General features: G+C 40.7%; 2 protein-coding genes across 2 annotated transcripts in view; one reads left to right on the top strand and one right to left on the bottom strand.

The window, feature by feature from the left end:
• LOC128688473 (ATP-dependent DNA helicase DDX31) overlaps positions 1–5,460 on the bottom strand; it is a 90,210-nt gene extending 84,750 nt beyond the window's left edge. The window contains exon 1 of the mRNA XM_070084751.1: positions 5,319–5,460. Within this exon, the coding sequence (XP_069940852.1) occupies positions 5,319–5,460 (142 nt within the window). The remainder of the gene's footprint in view (positions 1–5,318) is intronic.
• Positions 5,461–7,722: 2,262 nt separating this feature from the next.
• The window catches only part of LOC128688472 (bridge-like lipid transfer protein family member 3B), a 272,927-nt gene continuing 255,600 nt past the window's right edge, over positions 7,723–25,049 (top strand). The window contains exons 1-3 of the mRNA XM_070084750.1: positions 7,723–7,861; positions 21,907–22,108; positions 24,657–24,848. Of these exons, the coding sequence (XP_069940851.1) occupies positions 7,818–7,861; positions 21,907–22,108; positions 24,657–24,848 (438 nt within the window). The 5' untranslated portion in view covers positions 7,723–7,817. The remainder of the gene's footprint in view (positions 7,862–21,906; positions 22,109–24,656; positions 24,849–25,049) is intronic.

Below are 25,049 nucleotides of genomic sequence, written 5' to 3'. Positions count from 1 at the left end.
CTCTCCTAGTGGCCTACGTCTCACCTCTTGGCGCTATAAAAGCTCCATCCTGTCACTTCTTCTCCATATTGTTTCATACTATGGAACAATGCTCTTCTCCAGACTGAGGGACTGACCACCTCAAAACTTTAAGGGTGATGGACTGATTACATCGTCTTCAAGTATCTTCTGCTTCTATCAACTTTTCTGTACTTGACTGAAGAAGCCTACTGTGTAGGCGAAACGTTTCATAATAAAGATACCTAACTGTTGCATATGTGTCTTACCTAACACTATAGTTCGAAGCTAAGGACCTGTCACCTGTTTTGAAAATAGGTATCACATTTGCCATTTTCCACTTATCTGGCACCATGCCAGTTTGTAGTGATATGTTGAAAAGATTAGCCAAAGGTGTGCTAAGCTCCTCTTTACATTCCTTTAGAACCCTTGCATACAGTTCATCAGGGCCTGGGGATTTGTTAGGTTTTAATTTATCTATTTGCCTAAGGACCATGTCACTTGTGACCCTAATCGTGCACAGTTTATTATCGTCCTGTTCTACATAATTTATCATTACTGGAATATCGCTGGTATCCTCCTGTGTAAAAACTGAGAGGAAGTATGTGTTAAAAATTCTACACATTTCCTTATCACTGTCAGTGAGCTGACCCGAGGAACTTTTGAGTGGGCCTATCTTGTCCCTGATCTTACTTCTGTATACCTGAAAGAATCCTTTTGGGTTAGTCTTCGATTCTCTTGCAACTTTAACCTCATAATCTCTTTTTGCTTTTCTAATTCCCTTTTTTATTTCTCTCTTTAACTGAATATATCGATTTCTTAATTGCCCCTCTCCTCTTTTGATTTGCCTATATATGCCTCTCTTTTGACCAATCAGATATTTTAATCTATTGTTCATCCATTTAGGATCATTTTTGTTTGATCTGATTTCCCTATTTGGAACATAATTTGACTGAGCAGCTAGAACTATGCCCTGGAAAGCATCATATCGGCAACCATCACCACCTACCTGACCCTTAGTCACGTCATTCCAGTTCAGCCCACTTAAGTAATTTTTCAGTCCTATGAAATCAGCCAAGCGAAAGTCAGGGACGGAGACTTGATTGCCATTATTAGGGGAATTCCATGATCTATTAAAACTGAGTGATTTGTGATCACTTTCCCCAAGCTCATCATTAACCTCAAGATTATTAATTAGTGTTTCCCTACTGCCAAGAACCAAGGACCTGCCTAGTATGGGCCAACAGGCCTGCTGCAGTGTTCCTCCTTTCTTAAGTCAAGGAGGTTATTTCCCCTAGTAGGCTCTGTCACAAACTGTTTTAAAAAACAATCCTGGATCGTATCAAGAAAGTCACCTGACTCTAAATTTCCTGTCAAATTGCTCCAGTCAATCTGTCTATAGTTGAAATCTTCCATTAGCACAACATTTTCGTATGTAGATGCCTTACGAATTTCGTCCCATAGAAGTTTACTGCACTCCCTATCAAGATTTGGGGCCCTGTAAATCACACCCAAAATTAGTTTTTCTCGGCCCTCGAGAAGCTGTAACCAAACAGATTCAGTGGCTGACGCTTCTAATTTAATATCTTGTCTAACACAACAATTTAAATTGTCTCTGACATACATCGCTACTCCACCACCTTTCCTGTTGACCCTGTCAGTGTGGAATAATTTATAACCTTGTATGTGACATTCAGAGGGCATCTCTCTATCTTTCAGATTGAGCCAGGTCTCTGTTATAGCAATAATATCTATGTTTCCTGCACTTGCAATTAATCTTAGCTCATCTATCTTATTTCTTACACTCCTGCTATTAGTATAGTAAACCTTAAGGGAGCTAGTCCCTTGCTGCCCTCTGCTGTCCCCCTTTGTTTGCTGACCTGATCTATTGTCTTTATTTATAACTTCATGCTGAATGCCTTTTATACATTTACTGTTTCCAACCCTAGTGTTGCAACCTGCTTGTTTCTCACACACACCCATACCTCTATCTTCCATCAGTTTAAAATCATAGGCATTTCACCAATGGCCTTCTCAATCGAGTCTGCAAGTGCTACCACCCCTGCCCCAGAGAGATGTACCCCATCCCTTGCATACATATCATGTTTGCCATAAAAGTTGTTCCAGTTGTCAATGAATGGGATTGCAAGTTCCTTGCAGTATCTGTCTAGCCAGCAATTTACACCAATTGCCCTAGACAACCATTCATTTCCTACTCCCCTTCTAGGCAAGATGCTACATATGATTGGGATCCCTCCCTTAGACTTAATGAAATCTATAGCTGACCTGTACTTATCTAGCAGCTCTTCTCTCCTACCCTTCCCAATATCATTTCAACCAGCACTGAGACAGATAATGGGCTTGTTCCCATTACCTGACATGATATTATAAAACCTGTTGACTATGTCCCCAACACCAGCTCCAGGGAAGCACACTCTATCTCTCATCTTCTTATTCCTATTACAAAAAGCACGGTCAATATATCTTACCTGAGAGTCACCAACCACAAGAATGCACTTACCTCCATTAGCAGGGGCAGTAGTACCCTTACCTTCACTGGCCACTGAAGTACATTCATCCTGAAGAACAGAGAAGCGATTTCCTACCTTCAGATCTTCACTCTTAACTTTCCTTACTCTGATGCGCCTCCCATTACTGTGAACCACTCGCCACTTGTAGCAGGTGCTGGACTGCACCTCACTGCTGGTAGCCGTTGCTACCTCCCCAACTACAGCCTCCTCACAGCGAGAGACAGACTGCACCTCACTGCTAGAAGCCTCATTCCCCACAACTCCAGCCACCTCACACTCTCTCCCAGACCCATTGAGGTGGACCTTCAGCCTCCTAATCTCCTCCTGGAGAAGCAAGACCTCCTCCTTCAACTCTCCAACCTCAATTTTTAAAACACTGCAGAAGCAAGCCATGCTTTGTAACCGTCCACGCTAATCCCCAAAGCAGCTCAGGGTCTGTGACCTCACGTGACGACTGACCACTGACCACTCAAGACTCCTGGCTGACTTCAAGACCCCTGGCTGTCTTCAAGACTCCTGGCTGTCTTCAAGACCCCTGGCTGTCTTCAAGACCCCTGGCTGTCTTCAAGACCCCTGGATATCTTCAAGACTTCTGGCTGTCTTCAAGACTCCTGGCTGTCTTCAAGATTCCTGGCTGTCTTCAAGACTCCTGGCTGTCTTCAAGACCACTGGATATCTTCAAGACTCCTGGCTGGCTTCAAGACTCCTGGCTGGCTTCAAGACCCCTGGCTGGCTTCAAGACTCCTGACTGTCTTCAAGACTCCTGGCTGTCTTCAAGACCCCTGGCTGTCTTCAAGACCCCTGGCTGTCTTCAAGACCCCTGGATATCTTCAAGACTTCTGGCTGTCTTCAAGACTCCTGGCTGTCTTCAAGATTCCTGGCTGTCTTCAAGACTCCTGGCTGTCTTCAAGACTCCTGACTGTCTTCAAGACTCCTGGCTGTCTTCAAGACTTCTGGCTGTCTTCAAGACCACTGGATATCTTCAAGACTCCTGGCTGGCTTCAAGACCCCTGGCTGGCTTCAAGACTCCTGACTGTCTTCAAGACCACTGGATATCTTCAAGACTCCTGGCTGTCTTCAAGACCCCTGGCTGTCTTCAAGACTCCTGGCTGTCTTCAAGACCCCTGGCTGTCTTCAAGACCCCTGGCTGTCTTCAAGACCCCTGGATATCTTCAAGACTTTTGGCTGTCTTCAAGACTCCTGGCTGTCTTCAAGATTCCTGGCTGTCTTCAAGACCACTGGATATCTTCAAGACTCCTGGCTGGCTTCAAGACTCCTGGCTGGCTTCAAGACCCCTGGCTGGCTTCAAGACTCCTGGCTGTCTTCAAGACTCCTGGCTGTCTTCAAGACCCCTGGCTGTCTTCAAGACCCCTGGATATCTTCAAGACTTCTGGCTGTCTTCAAGACTCCTGACTGTCTTCAAGATTCCTGGCTGTCTTCAAGACTCCTGGCTGTTTTCAAGACTCCTGACTGTCTTCAAGACTCCTGGCTGTCTTCAAGACTCCTGGCTGTCTTCAAGACCCCTGGCTGTCTTCAAGACCTCTGGATATCTTCAAGACTCCTGGCTGTCTTCAAGACTCCTGGCTGTCTTCAAGACTCCTGACTGTCTTCAAGACTCCTGACTGTCTTCAAGACTCCTGGCTGTCTTCAAGACTCCTGACTGTCTTCAAGATTCCTGGCTGTCTTCAAGACTCCTGGCTGTCTTCAAGACTCCTGGCTGTCTTCAAGACTCCTGGCTGTCTTCAAGACTTCTGGCTATCTTCAAGGCTTCTGGCTGTCTTCAAGACTCCTGGCTGTCTTCAAGACTTCTGGCTATCTTCAAGACTCCTGGCTGTCTTCAAGACCCCTGGATATCTTCAAGACTTCTGGCTGTCTTCAAGACTCCTGTCTTCAAGACTCCTGACTGTCTTCAAGACTTCTGGCTGTCTTCAAGACTCCTGGCTGTCTTCAAGACTCCTGGCTGTCTTCAAGACTCCTGGCTGTCTTCAAGACTCCTGGCTATCTTCAAGACTCCTGACTGTCTTCAAGACTTCTGGCTGTCTTCAAGACTCCTGGCTGTCTTCAAGACTCCTGGCTGTCTTCAAGACTCCTGGCTGTCTTCAAGACTTCTGGCTATCTTCAAGACTCCTGGCTGTCTTCAAGACTCCTGGCTGTCTTCAAGACTTCTGGCTATCTTTAAGACTCCTGGCTGTCTTCAAGACTTCTGGCTGTCTTCAAGACTTCTGGCTGTCTTCAAGACTTCTGGCTGTCTTCAAGACTTCTGACTGTCTTCAAGACTTCTGGCTGTCTTCAAGACTTCTGGCTGTCTTCAAGACTTCTGGCTGTCTTCAAGAGGGAGCTGGACAGACACCTCAAGTCAGTACCTGACCAGCCGGGTTGTGGTTCTTACGTTGATTTACGTGCGGCCAGCAGTAACAGCCTGGTTGGTCAGGCCCTGATCCACCACGAGGCCTGATCACGGACCGGGCAGCGGGGGCGTTGACCCCCGGAATGCCCTCCAGGTATGTATGATAATTGTACTTATGTGTACCTGTACCTAAACAAACTCCATGTTGATACAGGTGAACTGCAGTCATAATAAGCCAGGTGCTGGCCACACATTTTGAGCCCATTAAAACAACTTTATTACTAGTGTCTGCCTTCAAGGGACGTGAATCGATGCTGCTGAAGCATAAGCATAATCATGGGGGAGCGCTAACCCCGTAGGATTATACAGCGCATGTGGGTGGGATGGAAGGTATTCAGGGAACCGGAGCACAGATCCAATTCCCTGGATCAAGAGCCCCTCACCAGCGTCAAGGAACCTCCCTTGAGGGGCGATGCTGCTGAAGCTCTGGGGTCGAAGGAGATGGAGCATCATTCCTCCTCCCTGGCTCGACGTTGACTGTCGATCTAGTGCAGAATGATCACTATTTACAAATTTGGCGAACATTAAATGCCATAAAAAATAAATAGCAAGAATTTAATTTCAATAAAGTATTATTCTATGTAAAATATTAAGTATTTAATAAAGTATTGAGTGTTTCTGCGATGTTTCTTTGTTGAAAATGTAATAATTCTTGACTAAACTATTTGTTTATGTTTCCAGCAGAACTTATACACGAATTTTTTTATACAATACAAACTTATATCATTATGAATAATGTTAATGACAGGCAACTTTAAATTCACTCATATTTAATAATAACATTTTATTAAAAACACTATATATTGAATTTATATAAAGTATCGCTGCACATTCTTTATAATGATATAAAAGTTGTGATGCATAAAAGACAGATAAGCTGTATGCAGGCTCGTGATTTTTTTTTTTGCAGAGTTATTATACATTTGTACGAAGGTTGCAATAAACATACAATTATTATAAACAAACACTAGTGGTACATTATGTACATGTAACCTGGGATAAAGTCCATCACAACACAAAAAATCAGTGGTTATTATCAAGAAAATTTTTATTCTGATTCAGTACACAGTTTTGACTCTGATTGCATCTTTTAGTAAGTAAGTAAGTAAGTAAGTAAGTAAGTAAGTTTATTCAGGTATACACAAATACAGTTACATAGAATTATCATACATAGCAGCATATGTGTAGAGAACCTGGGATAACCCAAAAAAGTCAGACAGAGTGACTTATTTCCATTGGTGTCCTTTATATTTCCATTATGAACTGAGTTGATTATAGATAGCTAATACTTATAAGACTCAGCTCTCACTATACAATATACTAAAATGCAAAAATACTGAGTATTATTATGTGTTTTAAATATATGCGTAAAATGCTAACTCTAATGGAAATAAATGACATTGACTTTATTGAGTTATCCTGGCTTAAATATATTCAATGTATTACAGTATTTTTGTGTTCATATTATGTGTACTCTCAAGACCATTATAGATAAATTGTATGTTATTACATAAGTCAAAAATCACTAGCATAGTATGCATGTAGTTTAACAAGGTGATTATAATGAATATTAGTTTAATGATATTATTAAACATCCATCTTGAAGGTGGTAGTTAAAAAGAGACAAAGGCCTAGATACTAGACTCATCAGGTTGTGATTACAAAGCAAGTTACTCTAATAATGAACCATTAACAATAAAAGAGTGGTATAGACAGCCTGCACATGTCAAAGCCCGTCATAACATGAAGCAGTTCCAGAAGACAACCAAAATGTACCTCATGAATAAGGCTACAGAAAGGGAGGAGAGTGATTTCTTGTATGATAATAACTAATTTTATCTCTCCCCAAGTATATCTTCTTTTATTGTAACTGTTTTTACATAGTTAAGATACTTACCTATTTTTAACTTTTAAATGTAAATAATAATTATCACAAGGACCCCAATGGAAATAAGTCCCTGTGACTTTTATGTGTTATCCCAGGTTGTCTACACATGTGTTATCCCAGGTTGTCTACACATGTGTTATCCCAGGTTGTCTACACATGTGTTATCCCAGGTTGTCTACACATGTGTTATCCCAGGTTGTCTACGCATGTTATCCCAGGTTGTCTACATATGTGTTATCCCAGGTTGTCTACACATATGCTGTTATGTATAATAATCTATGTAACTGTGTATACCTGAATAAACTTACTAACTTATACAGACATGAATTAACTCTCAAAAACAATACAAGGACGTGACTGTGAGTTATTTATGATACCTAACAGTTTAGCAAGGTGTGGTTGAGTTTAGAATGACTTTGTCACTTATTTATAACTGACAAAGTCAGGTATTTTATTTTCCAGAATTGCTAGTAATAACTCACAGTAGATAGAGTATTTTAATATTTCTTGAGTATTTATGGAGGAGCTGTATTCATAATTTTATCTTGTCTTAGCGATGAGATCAGATTATACCATAAGCGTTTCCATGTAAGAAAATATCCTTGCAAAAAATAATATCTGTAAAAACTTAAGAATCTTGTTGGCAAGCAGAGATAATATTTTATTATAGAATAATAAGAAAATATTATAACCTTTATATTATAATAATAAGGTAAAAGGACCCCAATGGAAATAAGTCACTCTGACTTTTTTGGGTTATCCCAGGTTCTCTACACATGCTGCTATGTATGATAATTTATGTAACTATTTGTGTATACTTGAATAAACTTACTTACTTACTTACTTATTTTATTATATGAATAGGGGGGGGGGGAGGAGAGTGAGTGTTTATGTGGTGATGGAGAATAAGCGACCTCCACACCTGAGTCTTAACAACTATGAGGCTGATTGATCGTTGAGTCTTGCCTCTCCTCTGCCTCACCTTGGCCTCACAATGGCAGGCCTAATAAAGAATCAGATACTTAAGCATTTGTCAAAGTAAGTATTATTACATAATGTACGTTCATGTTGAAACTGTGGCCATTATTGTAAGTGGAGTCTAGTCATGATGATCACTCTGCACTTTGGACCTTTTTGTCTTAACTACGGCCAAGTTCTCCGTTGAACGTATAATGTAAACTGGTTTAATGTTTGATTAGAATGATGAGGAAAGTGGTCATAAACAGGGAAGATAATACCCGAGTCATAACGTCTGGCATCTCCGTGTTTTACCATTCACATCAGTGTAGACATTACCATTAATGAAAGACTTATCAGAGACGTGATTGGCTTCCTATGATAATGTCATGTCACTCTCAAACAATTATAGATGTCCCATGATGTTGTCACGTCACCCCAAACAGTTGTTGACTTCATATAATAATGTAATGTTACATCAAGCAGTGATTAGGGGCGGTGCCAGAATTTCTGTCTGGAAGCTTAATTGTGGTTGTGTGGTTGGGAGGGAAGGCTAGGAAACTTGTAATATTATTATAGTATTAATACTTTTATTGTGGGGCTTTGGGAGATGAGGAATTTTTTTTAGGGGGACTGAAGTCCCCAAGGCTCCCCTTAGCACCTCCCTGGCAGTATTTGAGTTCCTATGATAATGTCATGTATATCTCGAGCAATGATTAATTTCTTATAATGAAGAATGTCACATTAAGCAGTGATGAACTTCCTATCATAATAGTAATGTCACCTCGGTGATTGACTTCCTGTGACAGTGTGATGTCTCCTCGAGCAGTTATTGACTTCCTGTGATAGGCATGTTACTTCAGGCAAGGAGTCTCTTCTTTCAGTGATGTCACTCCAGACTCTGCTGTTGCTACGTCATTCAAAATTGAGAGGCCTCTGCTGTAATATATCCACCAAAGCTATGATTGACATAGTGATGATACTATGTCACCTTGAGTATTACTGCCTTCTGCTGTAATTTCCTATTTGTAGCTAGGGAAGCTTGTGGTGTCCCACCTTTATTAATCCTTTCACTGTCGTGACCCCCGAAATTAAAAGTGCTTAGTGTCACTATTTTTCGATTGTTTTTTCTGAAGGTAATAACAAAAATTTAAATTGATGGAAACCTTGTACAATTACTCGGGTGAAAAGTTAGCAGTCAAGGCACAATTTATGCACTAGCAATTTTTCTCACTTTGAGGCCTATTTTAACCTAATTCCATTGCTCCATTCAACCAATTCTTTGCTATTTTGCTAGTATGCTTTCCATTTTTATTGAGTGCAAGAAAGTGCCCATCCAACCCTATAAATTGCCCAGTTGATAATTTAGATGACTTCTGCAAAAATTCAGCAGATTCCAGTTTTAAAACAATATACAATAAGGACTACAGGCTTTCCAGCCACTAAAGCAACCTATCGTCTGTTCATTAATTATGTTCCCAGGCCTCTCCAATATAACATTTGCCATCCATTTTGAATCCATCACATAAAAAATTTGAAGGCTTACCCAATTTCTCAGATGATAAAATATAACCAAGAATGATTAGTCATAGTGTGGTCTGTCCCAATAATTGTAACAGACATAGTAAACACCCATAAAGTAGGTGGGGGAAGTATGGGGGGGATCCTACCCTTCCTTGGGAATATTGCCCCCCTCATGGAAGGTTCCTTGATGTTGATGAGGGGCTCTTGATTTAGGGAATTGGATCTGTGCTCCAGTTCCCCGAATTGAGCCTGAATGCCTTCCACATCCCCCCCCAGGCGCTGTATAATCCTACGGGTTTAGCGCTTCCCCCTTGATTATAATAATAATAATAATGGGAATATTGCCAGAAATCTAATATTTCTGCTACTTTGAGGTCTGTTTCAAGATACTTCCAATCCTGAAACCGACCCAAATTATCTTTACTAGTATTTCTTTCATTCTGTCATTTGGAACAAGAAGCAGCCAATAAAACCATAAAAATCACCCTAGATAATGCCTCAAAGTTGCTACTTTAACCCAAACAGAAGGTCAGAAATTTGCTTTTACTATCATGCCATTATTAAATCGAACTATAGTATTATACACAGCAGAATGACCTTGTTCAAATACCTTGGCCTTCTCAATATAAATGCTATTTAGACTTTTGAATGTTCTTTTAACAGCTTCAGGTTTCTGTACTGTAATGCTGTTCTTGACCTAAGACTTCCTTGAAAACTGTAACAAGTAACAGACATCATATTAGCATCAAATACCTCTTGAAGCTCTTGCTTCACACGGCGAGAGTCTGAGTTCGATTCCCATCCAGGGTAGAAACATTGGACATGTTTCTTGACACCTGTTGTCTATTTTCACCCATCAGTAAATGGGTACATGGGTGTTAGTCGACTGGTCTGGGTTGCATCCTGGGACACTGACCTAATTTGCCCAAAATGCTCAGCATAACAAGGGGCTTTCTGTATGGTAGTATGTCATTGATGTCAGCTAGGCCTGTATACCATGTACGTACATGTATTTGTAGTAAATAAAGATATTACGTATATTACTATTATACGTACAAGTATGTGTACAAGGTATACAGGCCTAACTGACATTAATGACATATTACTATATAGAAAGCCCCTTGTTATGCAGAGCATTTTGGGCAAATTAGGTCAGTTTTGTCCCAGGATGTGACCCACGCCAGTCCACCAACACCCAGGTACCCATTGTACTGATGGGTGAACATAGACAACCGGTGTAAGGAAACATGTCCAATGTTTCCACCCCTTCGCCAGGAATCGAACCCGGACCCCATATAGAAACCTCATATAGAAACTCGTATAGAAACCTCATATAGAAACTGTGAATAAAAGGTCCAAAAGTTTAAAATAACTTACGAAATTAAAAAAAAATGTAAATTACTGTACTTGGTAATTTCAAATCAAAACCTAAAATATTACTGTTCTTAAATCAAATTTTAATCTCCTGGTAAGTGTCCTAAACTACCTGTACTATTATTACTCTTATTTATAATTATTTTTTCCTCCTATTATTACTGTCATTATTATTACCATTGGTTACTTAGCTTTTTTTTTTTTTTTTTTTTTTTTAACCTTCACCATGTCTTGTTAAAAAATTAATGTTAATATTAATGTTATCTTCAGCTTTTATCTTATCATTATTGTCAGTCTTATCTGTAAGGTAATACACAAGGTGTATAAGCCATGATGTACTTACCCCTTATTTTGTCATGTTTTCCTTGTATTACCATTTATTATGCCCATTCAATTTATTTTTTTATCTTATTTATCTTTGTACACCTTTAATTACTTGATTTTTGATTGATACCAGTGTCAGCATTTTTTTTTTTTGTAAATTATGATAACTATGTTCAGTATACTGTATAGTACTGTATAAGGGAATGCTTATGCTCAATAGATAATAAATGTAAATAACCCATAGTTAAATATTTAACCCGTAAACGGTCCAAGCAGATCTATGTTCACATGTGTAGTGCTACAAAAGTAGATCTACGTTTTTTTTTACATATTTTCAAATATAACAAAAAAAAAACAAGTAGATCAAAGTTTTTTACACATTTTCAAATGTAAAAAAAACAAAATGAAGATCTACTTTTTTTACATACTTTCAAATGTTGAAAAAACGTATATATACGTTTGGACCGTTTACGGGTTAATAACCTAATTTCTTTGAATTACCAATGTCATTACTCGTTACTAATTAGTCATCCCTATAAGGATTACAAATTGAGGAAAACCTGAATCTTTCTTCAACAAACTGGCCATATCCCACCAAAGCAGGGTGGCCCAAAAAGAAAAACAAAAGGTTCTCTTTTTAACTTTAGTAATGTACATATACAGGAGAAGGAGTTACTAGCCCCTTGCTCTCGGCATTTAAGTCGCCTCTTATGACACGCATGGCTTATGGAGGAAGAAAAAACCTTGATATATTGATTTTTTTTTTTAACACATCAGCTGTCTCTGATGTGACCCAAAAAGAAAGAAAAACCCAAAAAGAAGAAAAATATTTTAATCATCATTCAGCACTTCAAGGACCATAACATTGTATCAATCGCATCTGCTAGAAAAATGACAGGATGGATAATGAGAACCTTCAAAACTAGGGAGGCCAAGCCCATGATGACACTCTTCAGGTCACTTGTTCTATCTAGGCTGGAATATTGCTGCACTCTAACAGCACCTTTCAAGGCAGGTGAAATTGCCGACCTAGAAAATGTACAGAGAACTTTCACGGCGCGCATAACGGAGATAAAACACCTCAATTACTGGGAGCGCTTGAGGTTTCTAAACCTGTATTCCCTGGAACGCAGGAGGGAGAGATACATGATTATATACACCTGGAAAATCCTAGAGGGACTAGTACCGAACTTGCACACGAAAATCACTCACTACGAAAGCAAAAGACTTGGCAGACGATGCACCATCCCCCCAATGAAAAGCAGGGGTGTCACTAGCACGTTAAGAGACCATACAATAAGTGTCAGGGGCCCGAGACTGTTCAACTGCCTCCCAGCACACATAAGGGGGATTACCAACAGACCCCTGGCAGTCTTCAAGCTGGCACTGGACAAGCACCTAAAGTCAGTTCCTGATCAGCCGGGCTGTGGCTCGTACGTTGGTTTGCGTGCAGCCAGCAGCAACAGCCTGGTTGATCAGGCGCTGATCCACCAGGAGGCCTGGTCACAGACCGGGCCGCGGGGGCATTGACCCCCGAAACTCTCTCCAGGTAAACTCCAGGTAAACTCACTCGTACATAATCACTGTTTTTGCAGATATGACAGTTTAGAAGTCCCTCAAAACTGCCAATATCCCAAACCCTTCCTTTAAAGTGCAGGCATTGTACTTCCCATTTCCACAACTCAAGTCCGGCTAACCGATTTCCCTGAATCCCTTCACAAAATATTACCCTGCTCACACTCCAACAGCTCGTCAGGTCCCAAAAACCATTTGTCTCCATTCACTTCTACCTAACACGCTCATGCATGCTTGCTGGAAGTCCATGCCCTTCGCCCACAAAACCTCCTTTACCCCCTCCTTCCAACCTTTTCAAGGATTACCCCTACCCTGCCTTCCTTCCCCTACAGATTTTTATACTCTCCAAGTCATTCTACTTTGTTCCATTCTTTCTAAATGACCAAACCACCTCAACAACCCCACTTCAGCCCTCTGACTAATACTTTTAGTAACTTCACACCTCCTCCTAATTTTCACCCTTCAAATTCTGTGCATAATATTTACACCACACAATGCCCCTAAACACTACATCTCCACTTCCTCCAGTCCCCTCCTCGCCGCAGCATTTACAACCCAAGTTTTACACCCATATAAGAGTGTGTGATAAACGGTTTTGAAAACCGACAAGTTGAAGAATTGAGACGCCTGCGCAGCCTCTGGGAACCGTTTATCACATGTGTCAGACACTGCAACATCATGGGATCTTGATACAAAGAATTGTTCAACACTTGTCCAACCTTTGGATGAAGACCTACTTACACTAGTGGATGGTCCCATTGTGATCCCACCTGACTGCAGTATATAAGCCACTTCTCTGGCCCTGTGCTGTACTTCCTACAAGAGTGATGGACTGAACACATCAATTCCAGGCTGAGGGACTGATTACCTCAAACTACTCCTCTGGTTATACCTTTTTGCTTTGTACTGGACTGAAGAAGCCTCCATATAAGAGTGTTGGTACCACTATACTTCTGTACATTCCCTTCTTTGCCTCCATGGACAACGTTTTGTCTCCACAGATACCTCGATGCACCACTCGCCTCTTTTCCTTCATCAATTCTCTGGTTAACCTCATCTTTCATAAACCCGTCCACTAACAAGTTAACTCCCAATTATCTGAAAACATTCACTTCTTCCATACTTCCTCTCTCCAATGTGATATCCAATTTTTCTTTATCTAAAGTGTTTGATACCTTCATCACCTTACTCTTATCTATGTTCACTTTCAACTTCATACCTTTACACATGCTCCAAAACTCATCCACTAACCTTTGCAACTTTTCTTTAGAATCTCCCAAAAGCACAGTATCATCAGCAAAAAGTAACTGTGTCAACTCCCATTTTGATTTCCCATAATTTAATCCCACCCCTCTCCCCAACACCCTAGCATTTACTTCTTTTACAACCCCATCTATAACTATACTAAACAACCATGGTGACAGAAATAAATGGTATAAAATACCGACACAATGGAAATATAAACACAAATGCAGTATAATGTGATCCTTTATTGACAACGTTTCACCCACACAATGGGCTTTTTCAAGTCGCACACGGATGGAGCCTGTATACCGCCAGGAGGTGAGATGTAGGCCACTAGTAGAGGTAAGAATGTTGCCGTTGGAGGGTCGGGTCCCTCTCAAATCCAGCCATTCTCACTAGTAGAAGTAGACAAAGTTGATTTCAGGTCTGTACCAAGATACCCTTGTGTTGCAGTGTCTGACAGAGACACTGCAACACTGTCAGACACTGCAACACAAGGGTATCTTGGTACAGACCTGAAATCAACTTTGTCAACTTGTACTAGTGAGAATGGCTGGATTTGAGAGGGACCTGACCCTCCAACGACAACATTCTTACCTCTACTAGTGGCCTACATCTCACCTCCTGGCGGTATATAGGCTCCATCCTGTCACTTCAACTCCATATTGTTTCAGACTATGGAACAATACTCTTCTCCAGACTGAGGGACTGACCACCTCAAAACTTCAAGGGTGATGGACTGATTACATCGTCTTCAAGTATCTTCTGCTTCTATCAACTTTTCTGTACTCGACTGAAGAAGCCTAATGTGTAGGCGAAACGTTTCGAAATAAAGATACCTAACTGTTGCATATGTGTCTTGCCTAACATTGCCCTTGGTGCTGGCCATATTGTCAGAAACTGTAAGGCTGGAGGTGCTGCCCTGGTAGACAGTAAATGTGGGGCTGGAGGTGCTGTCCTAGTAAACAGTAATGGTGAGGCTGGAGGTGCTGTCCTGGTAGACAGTAATGGTGAGGCTGGAGGTGCTGTCCTGGTAGACAGTAATGGTGAGGCTGGAGGTGCTGTCCTGGTAGACAGTAATGGTGTGGCTGGAGGTGCTGTCCTGGTAGACAGTAATGGTGAGGCTGGAGGTGCTGTCCTGGTAGACAGTAATGGTGAGGCTGGAGGTGCTGTCCTGGTAGACAGTAATGGTGAGGCTGGAGGTGCTGTCCAGGTACAGTAAATATACGCATGAGGGAATGCTTATAAATGGCCTCGAGGGAGACATGAGCTGTAGTGGGGAAACAAGTGTAGTCAAGGACAAGATAAAACCAATATTACAAACTAGTAATGCCACAGGAGATAGCAAACAAGGGAACTCCACTAGCAATAGTGAGGATATATTACCAGAAACAACTGGTGAGAGCTCCATTGTTAGTACTAGTGAGGATATGAATGAGACAGGAAAACATACACCAACAGGGAATACAGTCACAAAAACCCAAGGCAAATGGAAACCAAACCTGTGCACATGTTATGCACTTGGTATCTTCAGGCGTGGGAAATCTGGAAAAATAGATGGGACGTGCACCTTTGACCACCCTAGAAAACGCCATGCCCATATGACAACAGGAAAATGCAAACTCCTTTCCTGTAAACTTTTTCACCCTGAAATGTGTCCCTCTTCAGTACAGGAAAGACAGTGCTATAACTTAAATTGCCAGGCACACCATCTAAAGGAGACAAAAAAATACAAAATATCCAGGCCATGGGAAAACCTGGGTAGCCACAGCCACTCAAGAGGGAGAGGTTTTTTAGTGCCAGGAAGAAAAAAAAACTAGCAGGAAATAGCAGAAATCGTACGCCAAATCCAGTCATTTCTGGAGTGGAACCACAGTCGATGGCCTCCACTCCAAACCAACAGATACAGATATTAGTGCCGGAGAAAAGTGTCCCCCCCCCAATACCACCAATACCACCAGTCCAATGACATTCTTCTTTGCAAATATAGGTCTAAAGCCAGCAACGAACAACAATATACCTTTCATCCATGGACTGCTAGCAGAGGCAAATGCAGTGTTCGCGGCTTTCACAGAGACCCACATAAAGGATCACTTGGACAACGAAATATGGATCCCAGGTTACAACCTATACAGATGCAACAGAGTGAACAGACAAAACGGGGGGAGGTTGGCCTGTATATCGCAGAGTCACTTATTTGCACAGAACTGCTCAATGCCTCAAATGATGTAGTGGAAGTTTTAGCAGTAAAGATCGAGAACCAAAACCTAGTCATTGTGGTAGTCTGCAAGCCTCCGAATGCAACGTCCCAGCAATTCTAGGAACAGCTGTTGAAAATTGACCACTGTCTGGAAAATCTTCCAGCTCCTGCCCCCAACATCTTGCTCCTGGGGATTTCAACTTGAGGCACCTAAAATGGAGGAATATAGCATATAATGTTGCAGTGATAACACCAGGAGGCAGCTCTGACGAGAACTCTCACACACACGAGCTTTTAAATCTCTGCACAAAATTCAACTTAAACCAGCAAATAATAGAGCCTACTAGACTGGAGAATACACTAACACTGATGATCTGATATGAAATGTCACCATATCAAAAACAATATACTCTGATCACAACATAATCAAGGTTCAGACATGTATGCGTGGAGCCCCAGACCGACAAAATGAGATCAGTCACGAGGGAGCCTTCACCAAATTCAACTTCAATAACAAGAACATAAAGTGGGACCAAGTAAACCAAGTCCTAAACAATATAAGCTGGGAGGATAGACTAAGCAACACAGACCCCAACTTATGCCTAGAACAGATTAACTCTGTGGCACTCGATGTATGCTCAAGGCATATTCTTTAAAGAAAAAGGAGTAGATGTAAAATAGAAAGAAACAGGCACTCCCTTTACAGGCGGCGGAAAAGAATAACAGAGCGGCTAAAAGAGGCCAATATATCTGAAATGTGTAGGGAGATACTGGTCAGAGAAATAGCAAACATCGAACTAAAACTAAAGGAATCTTATAGTAGTCAGGAATTGCGGGAAGAACTAAAAGCCATAAATGAAATCGAAAGAAACCCAAAGTATTTCTTTTCTTATGCCAAATCAAAGTCGAGAACAACATCCAGTATTGGGCCCCTACTTAAACAAGATGGGTCCTACACATGACATCAAGGAAATGAGTGAGCTACACAAGTCCCAATATGACTCGGTTTTTAGCAAGCCGCTAACCAGACTGAGAGTTGAAGATCTAAATGAATTTTTTATGAGAGAGCCACAGAATTTGGTAAACGCAAGCCTATCTGATGTTATCCTGATGCCAAATGACTTCAAACAGGCGATAAATGACATGCCCATGCACTCTGCCGCAGGGCCAGACTCGTGGAACTCTGTGTTCATCAAGAACTGCAAGAAGACCCTATCACGTGCTTTTACCATTCTATGGAGAGGGAGCATGGACACGGGGGTCGTCCCACAGTTATTAAAAACAACAGACATAGCCCCACTCCACAAAGGGGGCAGTAAAGCAATAGCAAAGAACTACAGACCAATAGCACTAACATCCCATATCATAAAAATCTTTGAAAGGGTCCTAAGAAGCAAGATTGCCACCCATCTAGATACCCATCAGTTACACAACCCAGGGCAACAGGGGTTTAGAGCAGGTCGCTCCTGTCTGTCCCAACTACTGGATCACTACGACAAGGTCCTAGATGCACTAGAAGACAAAAAGAATGCAGATGTAATATATACAGACTTTGCAAAAGTCTTCAACAAGTGTGACCATGGCGTAATAGCACACAAAATGCGTGCTAAAGGAATAAAAGGAAAAGTTGGTAGATGGATCTACAATTTCCTCGCAAACAAACACAAAGAGTAGTACGTATTCAACAAAGTCTGAGGCGGCTATGGTGAAATGCTGTTCTGCAAGGCACAGTACTCGCTCCCATCTTGTTTCTCATCCTTATATCTGACATAGACAAGGATGTCAGCCACAGCACCGTGTCTTCCTTTGCAGATGACACCCGAATCTGCATGACAGTGTCTTCTATTGCAGACACTGCAAGGCTCCAGGCGGACATCAACCAAATCTTTCAATGGGCTGCAGAAAACATGAAGTTCAACGATGAGAAATTTCAATCACTCCGATGTGGTAAACTTGGGGAAATTAAAACTTCATCAGAGTTCAAAACACATTCTGGCCACAAAATAGAGGAAAGAACCAACGTCAAAGACCTCGGAGTGATCATGTCGGAGGATCTCGCCTTCAAGGACCCTAACATTGTATCAATCGCATCTGCTAGAAAAATGACAGGATGGATAATGAGAACCTTCAGAATTAGGGATGCCAAGCCCATGACACTCTTCAGGTCGTTTGTTCTATCTAGGCTGGAATAATGTTGCACACTAACAGAACCTTTCAAGGCAGGTGAAATTGCTGACCTAGAAAATGTACAGAGAACCTTCACAGCGCACATAATGGAGATAAAACACCTCAATTACTGGGAGCGCTTGAAGTTCCTGAACCTGTACCCCCTGGAACACAGGCGGGAGAGATACACGATTATATACACCTGGAAAATACTAGAGGGACTCGTACCGAACTTGCACACGAAAATCACTCGCAACGAAAGCAAAAGACTCGGCAGACGATGCAACATCCCTCCAGTGAAAAGCAGGGGTGTCACTAGCACGTTAAGAGATGATATAATAAGTGTCAGGGGCCCAAGACTTTTCAATTGCCTCCCAGCATACATAAGGGGGATTACCAATAGACCCCTGGCTGTCTTCAAGCAGGCACTGGACAAGCACCTAAAGTCGGTACCTGACCAACTGGGCTGTGGCTCGTACGTTGGATTGTGTGCAGCCAGCAGTAACAGCCTGGTTGATCAGGCTCTGATCCACCATGAGGCCTGGTCACAGACCGGGCCATGGGGGCATTGACCCCCGGCACTCTCTCCAGGTAAACTCCAGGTAATCTACCCAATACCTCCAGTTCCCCATCAACTAACTCCCCTACTCTGTTTTTAACTGACAAATCCATGCATTCCCTAGGCTTTCTTAACTTGTTTATCTCACTCCAAAATTTTTTCTTATTTTCAGCAAATTTTTTGACAATGTTTCTCCCACTCTATCATTTGCTCTCTCACCACTCTCTTCACCTTTTACTTTCTATATACTGTACCCTTCTTGTATCACTTCTGCTTTGTAAAAACCTCTCATAAGCTACCTTTTTCTCTTTTATCACACCCTTTACTTCATCATTCCACCAATCACTCCTCTTTCCTCCTGCACCCACCTTCCTAGGTTCTCTACACATTTGCTGCTATGTATGATAATCTATGTAACTGTATTTGTGTATACCTGAACAAACTTACTATTCCTGTAACCACAAACTTCTGCCCCACATTCTAATAAGGCATTTTTAAAACTATACCATCCCTCTTCAATCCTCCCCCCCACTGCCCATACTTGCAGTAGCTTGCCTTTCTGCCAATAGTTGCTTATATCTCGCCCTAACTTCCTCCTCCCTTAGTTTATACACTTTCACATCTCTCTTACTTGCTGTTGCCACAACTAAATGGTATATTGATGTATATATATTAATCAAATGAAGACATCAGAAATCACTTACAACAATATCTGAATAATTTCCAGTTATATTAACCATTTTGCTATTGTGATCCCTCAGAATTAAGTCCCATCTGTTTTGCAATTTAAAAAACTATCTTATAAAATGGTACAGAATCTTATTCTATAGGTAAAAATGACAGGGGGCAATTTATGCAACTGCAATTTTACCCACTTTGAGGCAGATTCCATCGCTCAAACTAACCCAGTTACTGTTTATTTTGCTAGTATGCTTCCTGCTTTATTAACCCTTTCAGGGTCCCAGGCCCTCTCCGAGACTTGTTCTCAGGGTCCCCAAATTTAAAAAAAAAAATTATTTTTTCTTATGAAAAGACAGAGAATCTTTCCCCATCATAATGGCACCAAAAGTATGAAATTTGATGGAAAACTTACGGAATTATGCACTCGCGAAGTTAGTGGTCTCAACGATGTTTACGCATCGGCGATTTTGCCCACTTTGAGCCCTATTTTCAGCCAATTCCAGTGTACTAGTCGACAAAAATCATAACTATTTTGCTAGAACTCCATTTTTTTTATCGAATGAGTACAAGAAACCACCCATTTACCGATTTCAACTATCCAATAAAGTGGTCAAAATTTAGCAATTTTGCCAATTTCACACAAATTTTAAAAGATGCCAATTTCCGAATAGGGTCCAGAATAAGCAAGAAAGACATTCCTGGCACTAAAATAACAAGTTCTCTGTTCGTTAGTCACATCCCCAGGCCCCTCTTATATTTCTTTGGCTTTCCACTTTGAATTTTTATTCTTACAAAAAATGGAAGATTTACTGTTATGCAGACTACTGCATTAGTGTAGAAATGGTATAAATAATATCAGCGCACTTGTAAAAGAATATTAGACTCACCAGTTGACGTGTATTGGACGCTTGGCATGATTTGTTTACTTTTGAACTTTGGTAAAAATCGAACATTTGTGCTACTTTGAGCTCAATTTCAAGGTAATTTTCATTGTAAAACCAGTCAAAATCATCTCAATTTCTGTAGTATGTCTTCCATTCTATAAAATGAGACCAGGAAAACTAGAATCCAACAATAAATACCATACGAAAATACAGTGCAAATTCGCTGTTTTAATCCAAAAACACTATCAGTTTTTTTTTTCTCATTACGCACTGGGTGCTGCAGGATTTTTTTTATACTGCACACACTGACCACATAGACCCATTCTTTCATATGTAGGCCTACCAGCTTTCACTCACTAGATTTGAGGGCGCTAGAATTTAGGCGTACTAGTACGTCAAAAACCCTGGGGCGTAAGCCGTACTAGTACGGCCAAAACCCTGAAAGGGTTAATTGAGCACAATAAACTGGGCATTCAACTATCAGAATTATCCCAGTCAATGCCCAGAGTTATTATTTGGCCAATTTTATGCAAAATTCAACCAATTCTAATGTAAAAACATTTCAAAATAAACACTATATGCATTTCATTTACTCTGGTGGTCTGGTGGCTAACGCTCTCGCTTCACACGGCGAGGGCCTGGGTTCGATTCCCATCCAAGGTAGAAACATTGGGCGTGTTTCTTTACACCTCTTGTCTATGTAAAATGGGTACCTAGGAGTTAGACTGGTGTGGGTTGCATCCTGGGACACTGACCTAATTTGCCCAAAATGCTCAGCATAACAAGGGGCTTTCTATATAGTAGTATTTCATTGATGTCAGTTAGGCCTTTATACCACTTACATGTACTTGAAGTAATTAAGATATATAATCTTGCCCTTAGGCCTTTCTTAACTTGCTCTCCATTTTGAATCCATCATGAAAAAATTTGAAGTTTTACCTATTTCTCAGATTAGTCAAATAACTGAGAATTATTGGCCATGGTTTAGACCATCCAAAAACTGAAGCAGACCTAGTAAAAACCCATAAAACAATAGACATCAGGAAAATCATCAAAGAATTGAAGATTTTTACTCTTAGGCCTATTTCAGACTACTGGTCTGGAACAGACTTGTATCATCTCCCATATCACTAGCACATCTTCTGGTCTTCCAGTTGACACCATGAAACAGCCAGTAAAACCATGAAACCCATTTCAGAAAATCCCTCAATTTCTATTTTAACCCAAACACAAGGTCAGAAGTTAGCTGTTTCTGTGATGCACTGCGTGGGGCAGCATTATTTTTTGTACTGTGTTGCCTCCCCATGGGTGGGTCTTGTTGCATTTCTGTTTTTCTTACTGTAACTTCTCTATTCCACTGACGATTTAGTCAAAGCAGGAAATTTAGAGGTGTAAACAGACCAATAGTGATTTCATATTTCTTCTTTGCTATTCTCACTTCTTTCTTATAATTTGTATTTTTTAAACTTGTCCATGCTTGTTTGCCAACAGGTAAGCTCATTAGTGATAGCATACACTCATTATATACACATACATTTATATACATATACACACTTCAGATATATTGTATTTATGTACTGTATTTTTCTTTCAGATTTGCAAAAAATGTATCGTCAGACAGTGTCAATGTAAGCACACTGAAGGGAGAAGGAGAACTCTCAAACTTAGAACTTAATGAAACGGTTCTGACAGATCTTCTTGAACTTCCAACTTGGCTTCGGATTACACGTGCTCTAGTAAACAGAGTCAGCCTCAAAATACAATGGACTAAGCTCAAAAGTGTTCCCATAGTTGTGGTGAGAATATTTTTTATAATTTTCAGGTTAAGCTGTGGGTGTGGGAATATTTATATTGGGTTATACTTCATCACTGTCATCATAATTGCTCACATCTGTGCCCACACCATGGGAGCATATTAGGTTTCGTTTATGGCATAGATGTGTTGTAGATACACTGATTCCTGAGGTTGTGCCATTCGTGTTTTCAGTGTTATTTCCAGCATTTTGATTGTCATTTTCAGTCACTTGATCTTTGAAATCAAACCCTTCCTCAGAATCTACATCTTCATTGTTGGAACCTTCACTTATGAGGAGGTGCATAATTTCCCAACGAGGGGTGAGAGTACTTTGGCTATGCGGCATGGTAACAATGGTAAACTAAGATAGCATTCCCATGAGTCACTGCAACTGCCCTAAACTTTTTGTGTACTGTGCACACTGCACAAACCAGTTTTCTCATGTCTAGGCTTATCAGGCTCTCATGCCAAATTTGAGGCCACTTGACTTTGTATAGATCTGTGTAAGTGACACTGGCCTCACTAACATATATATAAACAAACACTGATCTCTGGCTGAAGGAGACTCGAGCCTACGAACCTTAGGACAAGGTACGCAGTGCTTTACCAATCTACCCACACTGGACCAATACCTTGGCGTGTAGCATGCGCTACACGTTTGATCCAAGGCAGCCAGCTTTCAGGGAGAAGGCTTACAGCTTTTCATCTCATCCCCTGCATGCATCAGCCTTACTAGAGATTTGAACAATGCAAGGAATTCGTGAGAGCATGCGAAATATACACAAACACTGATCTCTGGCTGAAGGAGACTCGAACCTACGAACCTTAGGACAAGGTACGCAGTGCTTTACCAATCTACCCACACTGGACCAATACCTTGGCGTGTAGCATGTGCTACACGTTTGATCCAAGGCAGCCAGCTTTCAGGGAGAAGGCTTACAGCTTTTCATCTCATCCCCTGCATGCATCAGCCTTACTAGAGATTTGAACAATGCAAGGAATTCGCGAGAGCATGCGAAATATACACAAACACTGATCTCTGGCTGAAGGAGACTCAAACCTACGAACCTTAGGACAAGGTACGCAGTGCTTTACCAATCTACCCACACTGGACCAATACCTTGGCGTGTAGCATGCGCTACACGTTTGATCCAAGGCAGCCAGCTTTCAGGGAGAAGGCTTACAGCTTTTCAAATCATTGCATTGTTCAAATCTCTAGTAAGGCTGATGCATGCAGGGGATGAGATGAAAAGCTGTAAGCCTTCTCCCTGAAAGCTGGCTGCCTTGGATCAAACGTGTAGCGCATGCTACACGCCAAGGTATTGGTCCAGTGTGGGTAGATTGGTAAAGCACTGCGTACCTTGTCCTAAGGTTCGTAGGTTCGAGTCTCCTTCAGCCAGAGATCAGTGTTTGTGTATATTTCGCATGCTCTCGCGAATTCCTTGCAACATATATATATATATATATATGGGAGACAGTGAAAGGGTTGAGGGTTAACTTGCATAAGTATTATTTTCATTTTGGGGATTTTTTTTCCTTCATTTAATAATTTTTTCACATAATAGAGATTACTTGGCTCATTCTACAACCCTAATGCCTTTTCTCCCTGTGTAATAGCTGTTTAAAAAATCTCTACATCTTGTGCAAGTGAAAAATTTTCATACATTATACTTTGTCTCTTCATTAATGATTTTTAGCTCCATCCCTTGAATTTAAGGGAAATTATCAACAGACTTTTACCTATCTTAGAGGAAATTTAAGCTCCTTCAGTATCTACATTAGACTTTGTACCATGAGCATTAGTAGTCTGACTAGCCTATCAGCTAGGTCTGATCTTTGACAGGCTGTGAGTGCAATGATCTCCAGTACCATTATTAGGCTGATAACTTCCTTTTTTGTAAAGTTACTTGCACTAGTTACAATTACTGTACAATATAGGAATACAGGTAAAAATACATCTCATCTACAGTATTACAAGGAGGCTTGATCTTCTGCAGTTCTTGTATTCACTTTTTAATCAGTTTTCCATATTTTAAAAGGAATAGTTGCTGCATCTTGGAATAAAGAAAATTACCATACATTTTTAAGGTTAACTCAGAATAACTGCAACAAAGCATTATAGCCAATTTCTATTGGGGTCCATCTAATCCTTCCTTAGGAAGTACTCCATAGCAGCTGACTAACTCCTAGGTACTTGTATACTGCTAGATAAAAATGGGTAGCAGATGTAAGGAGACTTCCATGCATCATGTCTATCTTTCCCTACCCAATACACAAATGTTTTCTTTTCTAAAGTTCTGGCCCATTTTGTGATATGTTTGGTCACATTGAGACTGCCTCTGGTTCTTGTCACATCTTCTCTCATCAACTCTTCACAATATTTTTGTAATTTACAGTACTGGCTAAACAGTTCACCATCTTTATTCAACACAACTTTTCAGGCTTTCATTCTGTTGTTTGTACTGTAGTTTTTACTCCAAAAGAATTTCTGGGTTCTCTTTCATATTACTGTATAATTTTTACTTTACGTATCACTGAATATTTTACAGAGCTTGGATGAAGTACAAGTAGAAATGGAAACCTGCACAGAATTGAGATGTCAAGGTGGACAATCTGTCCTCCCGTCTTATAGTTCAGGTGGACGCTATGGCTTCTCCGACAAAGTCATCGACGGCATGACTGTTACTGTTAATTCAGTGCTAATCACCTTTCGCAGTCCTGCATTCCATGCCACATTTCAGGTAATTTTCTTTTTTCATTTTTTTTTTTTTTTTTTTTTTTTTTTTTTTATATCTTTGTAAACCATTTAAAAACTGGTCTCTTACCACATGGCCCAGCCATAGCTGTTGATGTGCTGCAGATGCAATGAGGTTTACAGAACTTTTCACTTTTTTTTTTTTTTTTTTTTTTTAATGTGATATCTAATCTTGTTTACTTGAACA

Source organism: Cherax quadricarinatus, chromosome 13 (assembly GCF_038502225.1).
Source record: "Cherax quadricarinatus isolate ZL_2023a chromosome 13, ASM3850222v1, whole genome shotgun sequence".
NCBI classification, from domain to species: Eukaryota; Metazoa; Arthropoda; class Malacostraca; order Decapoda; family Parastacidae; genus Cherax; species Cherax quadricarinatus.
Note: the sequence above shows the minus strand (reverse complement) of the source record. Positions and strands in the feature narration are given on the sequence as shown.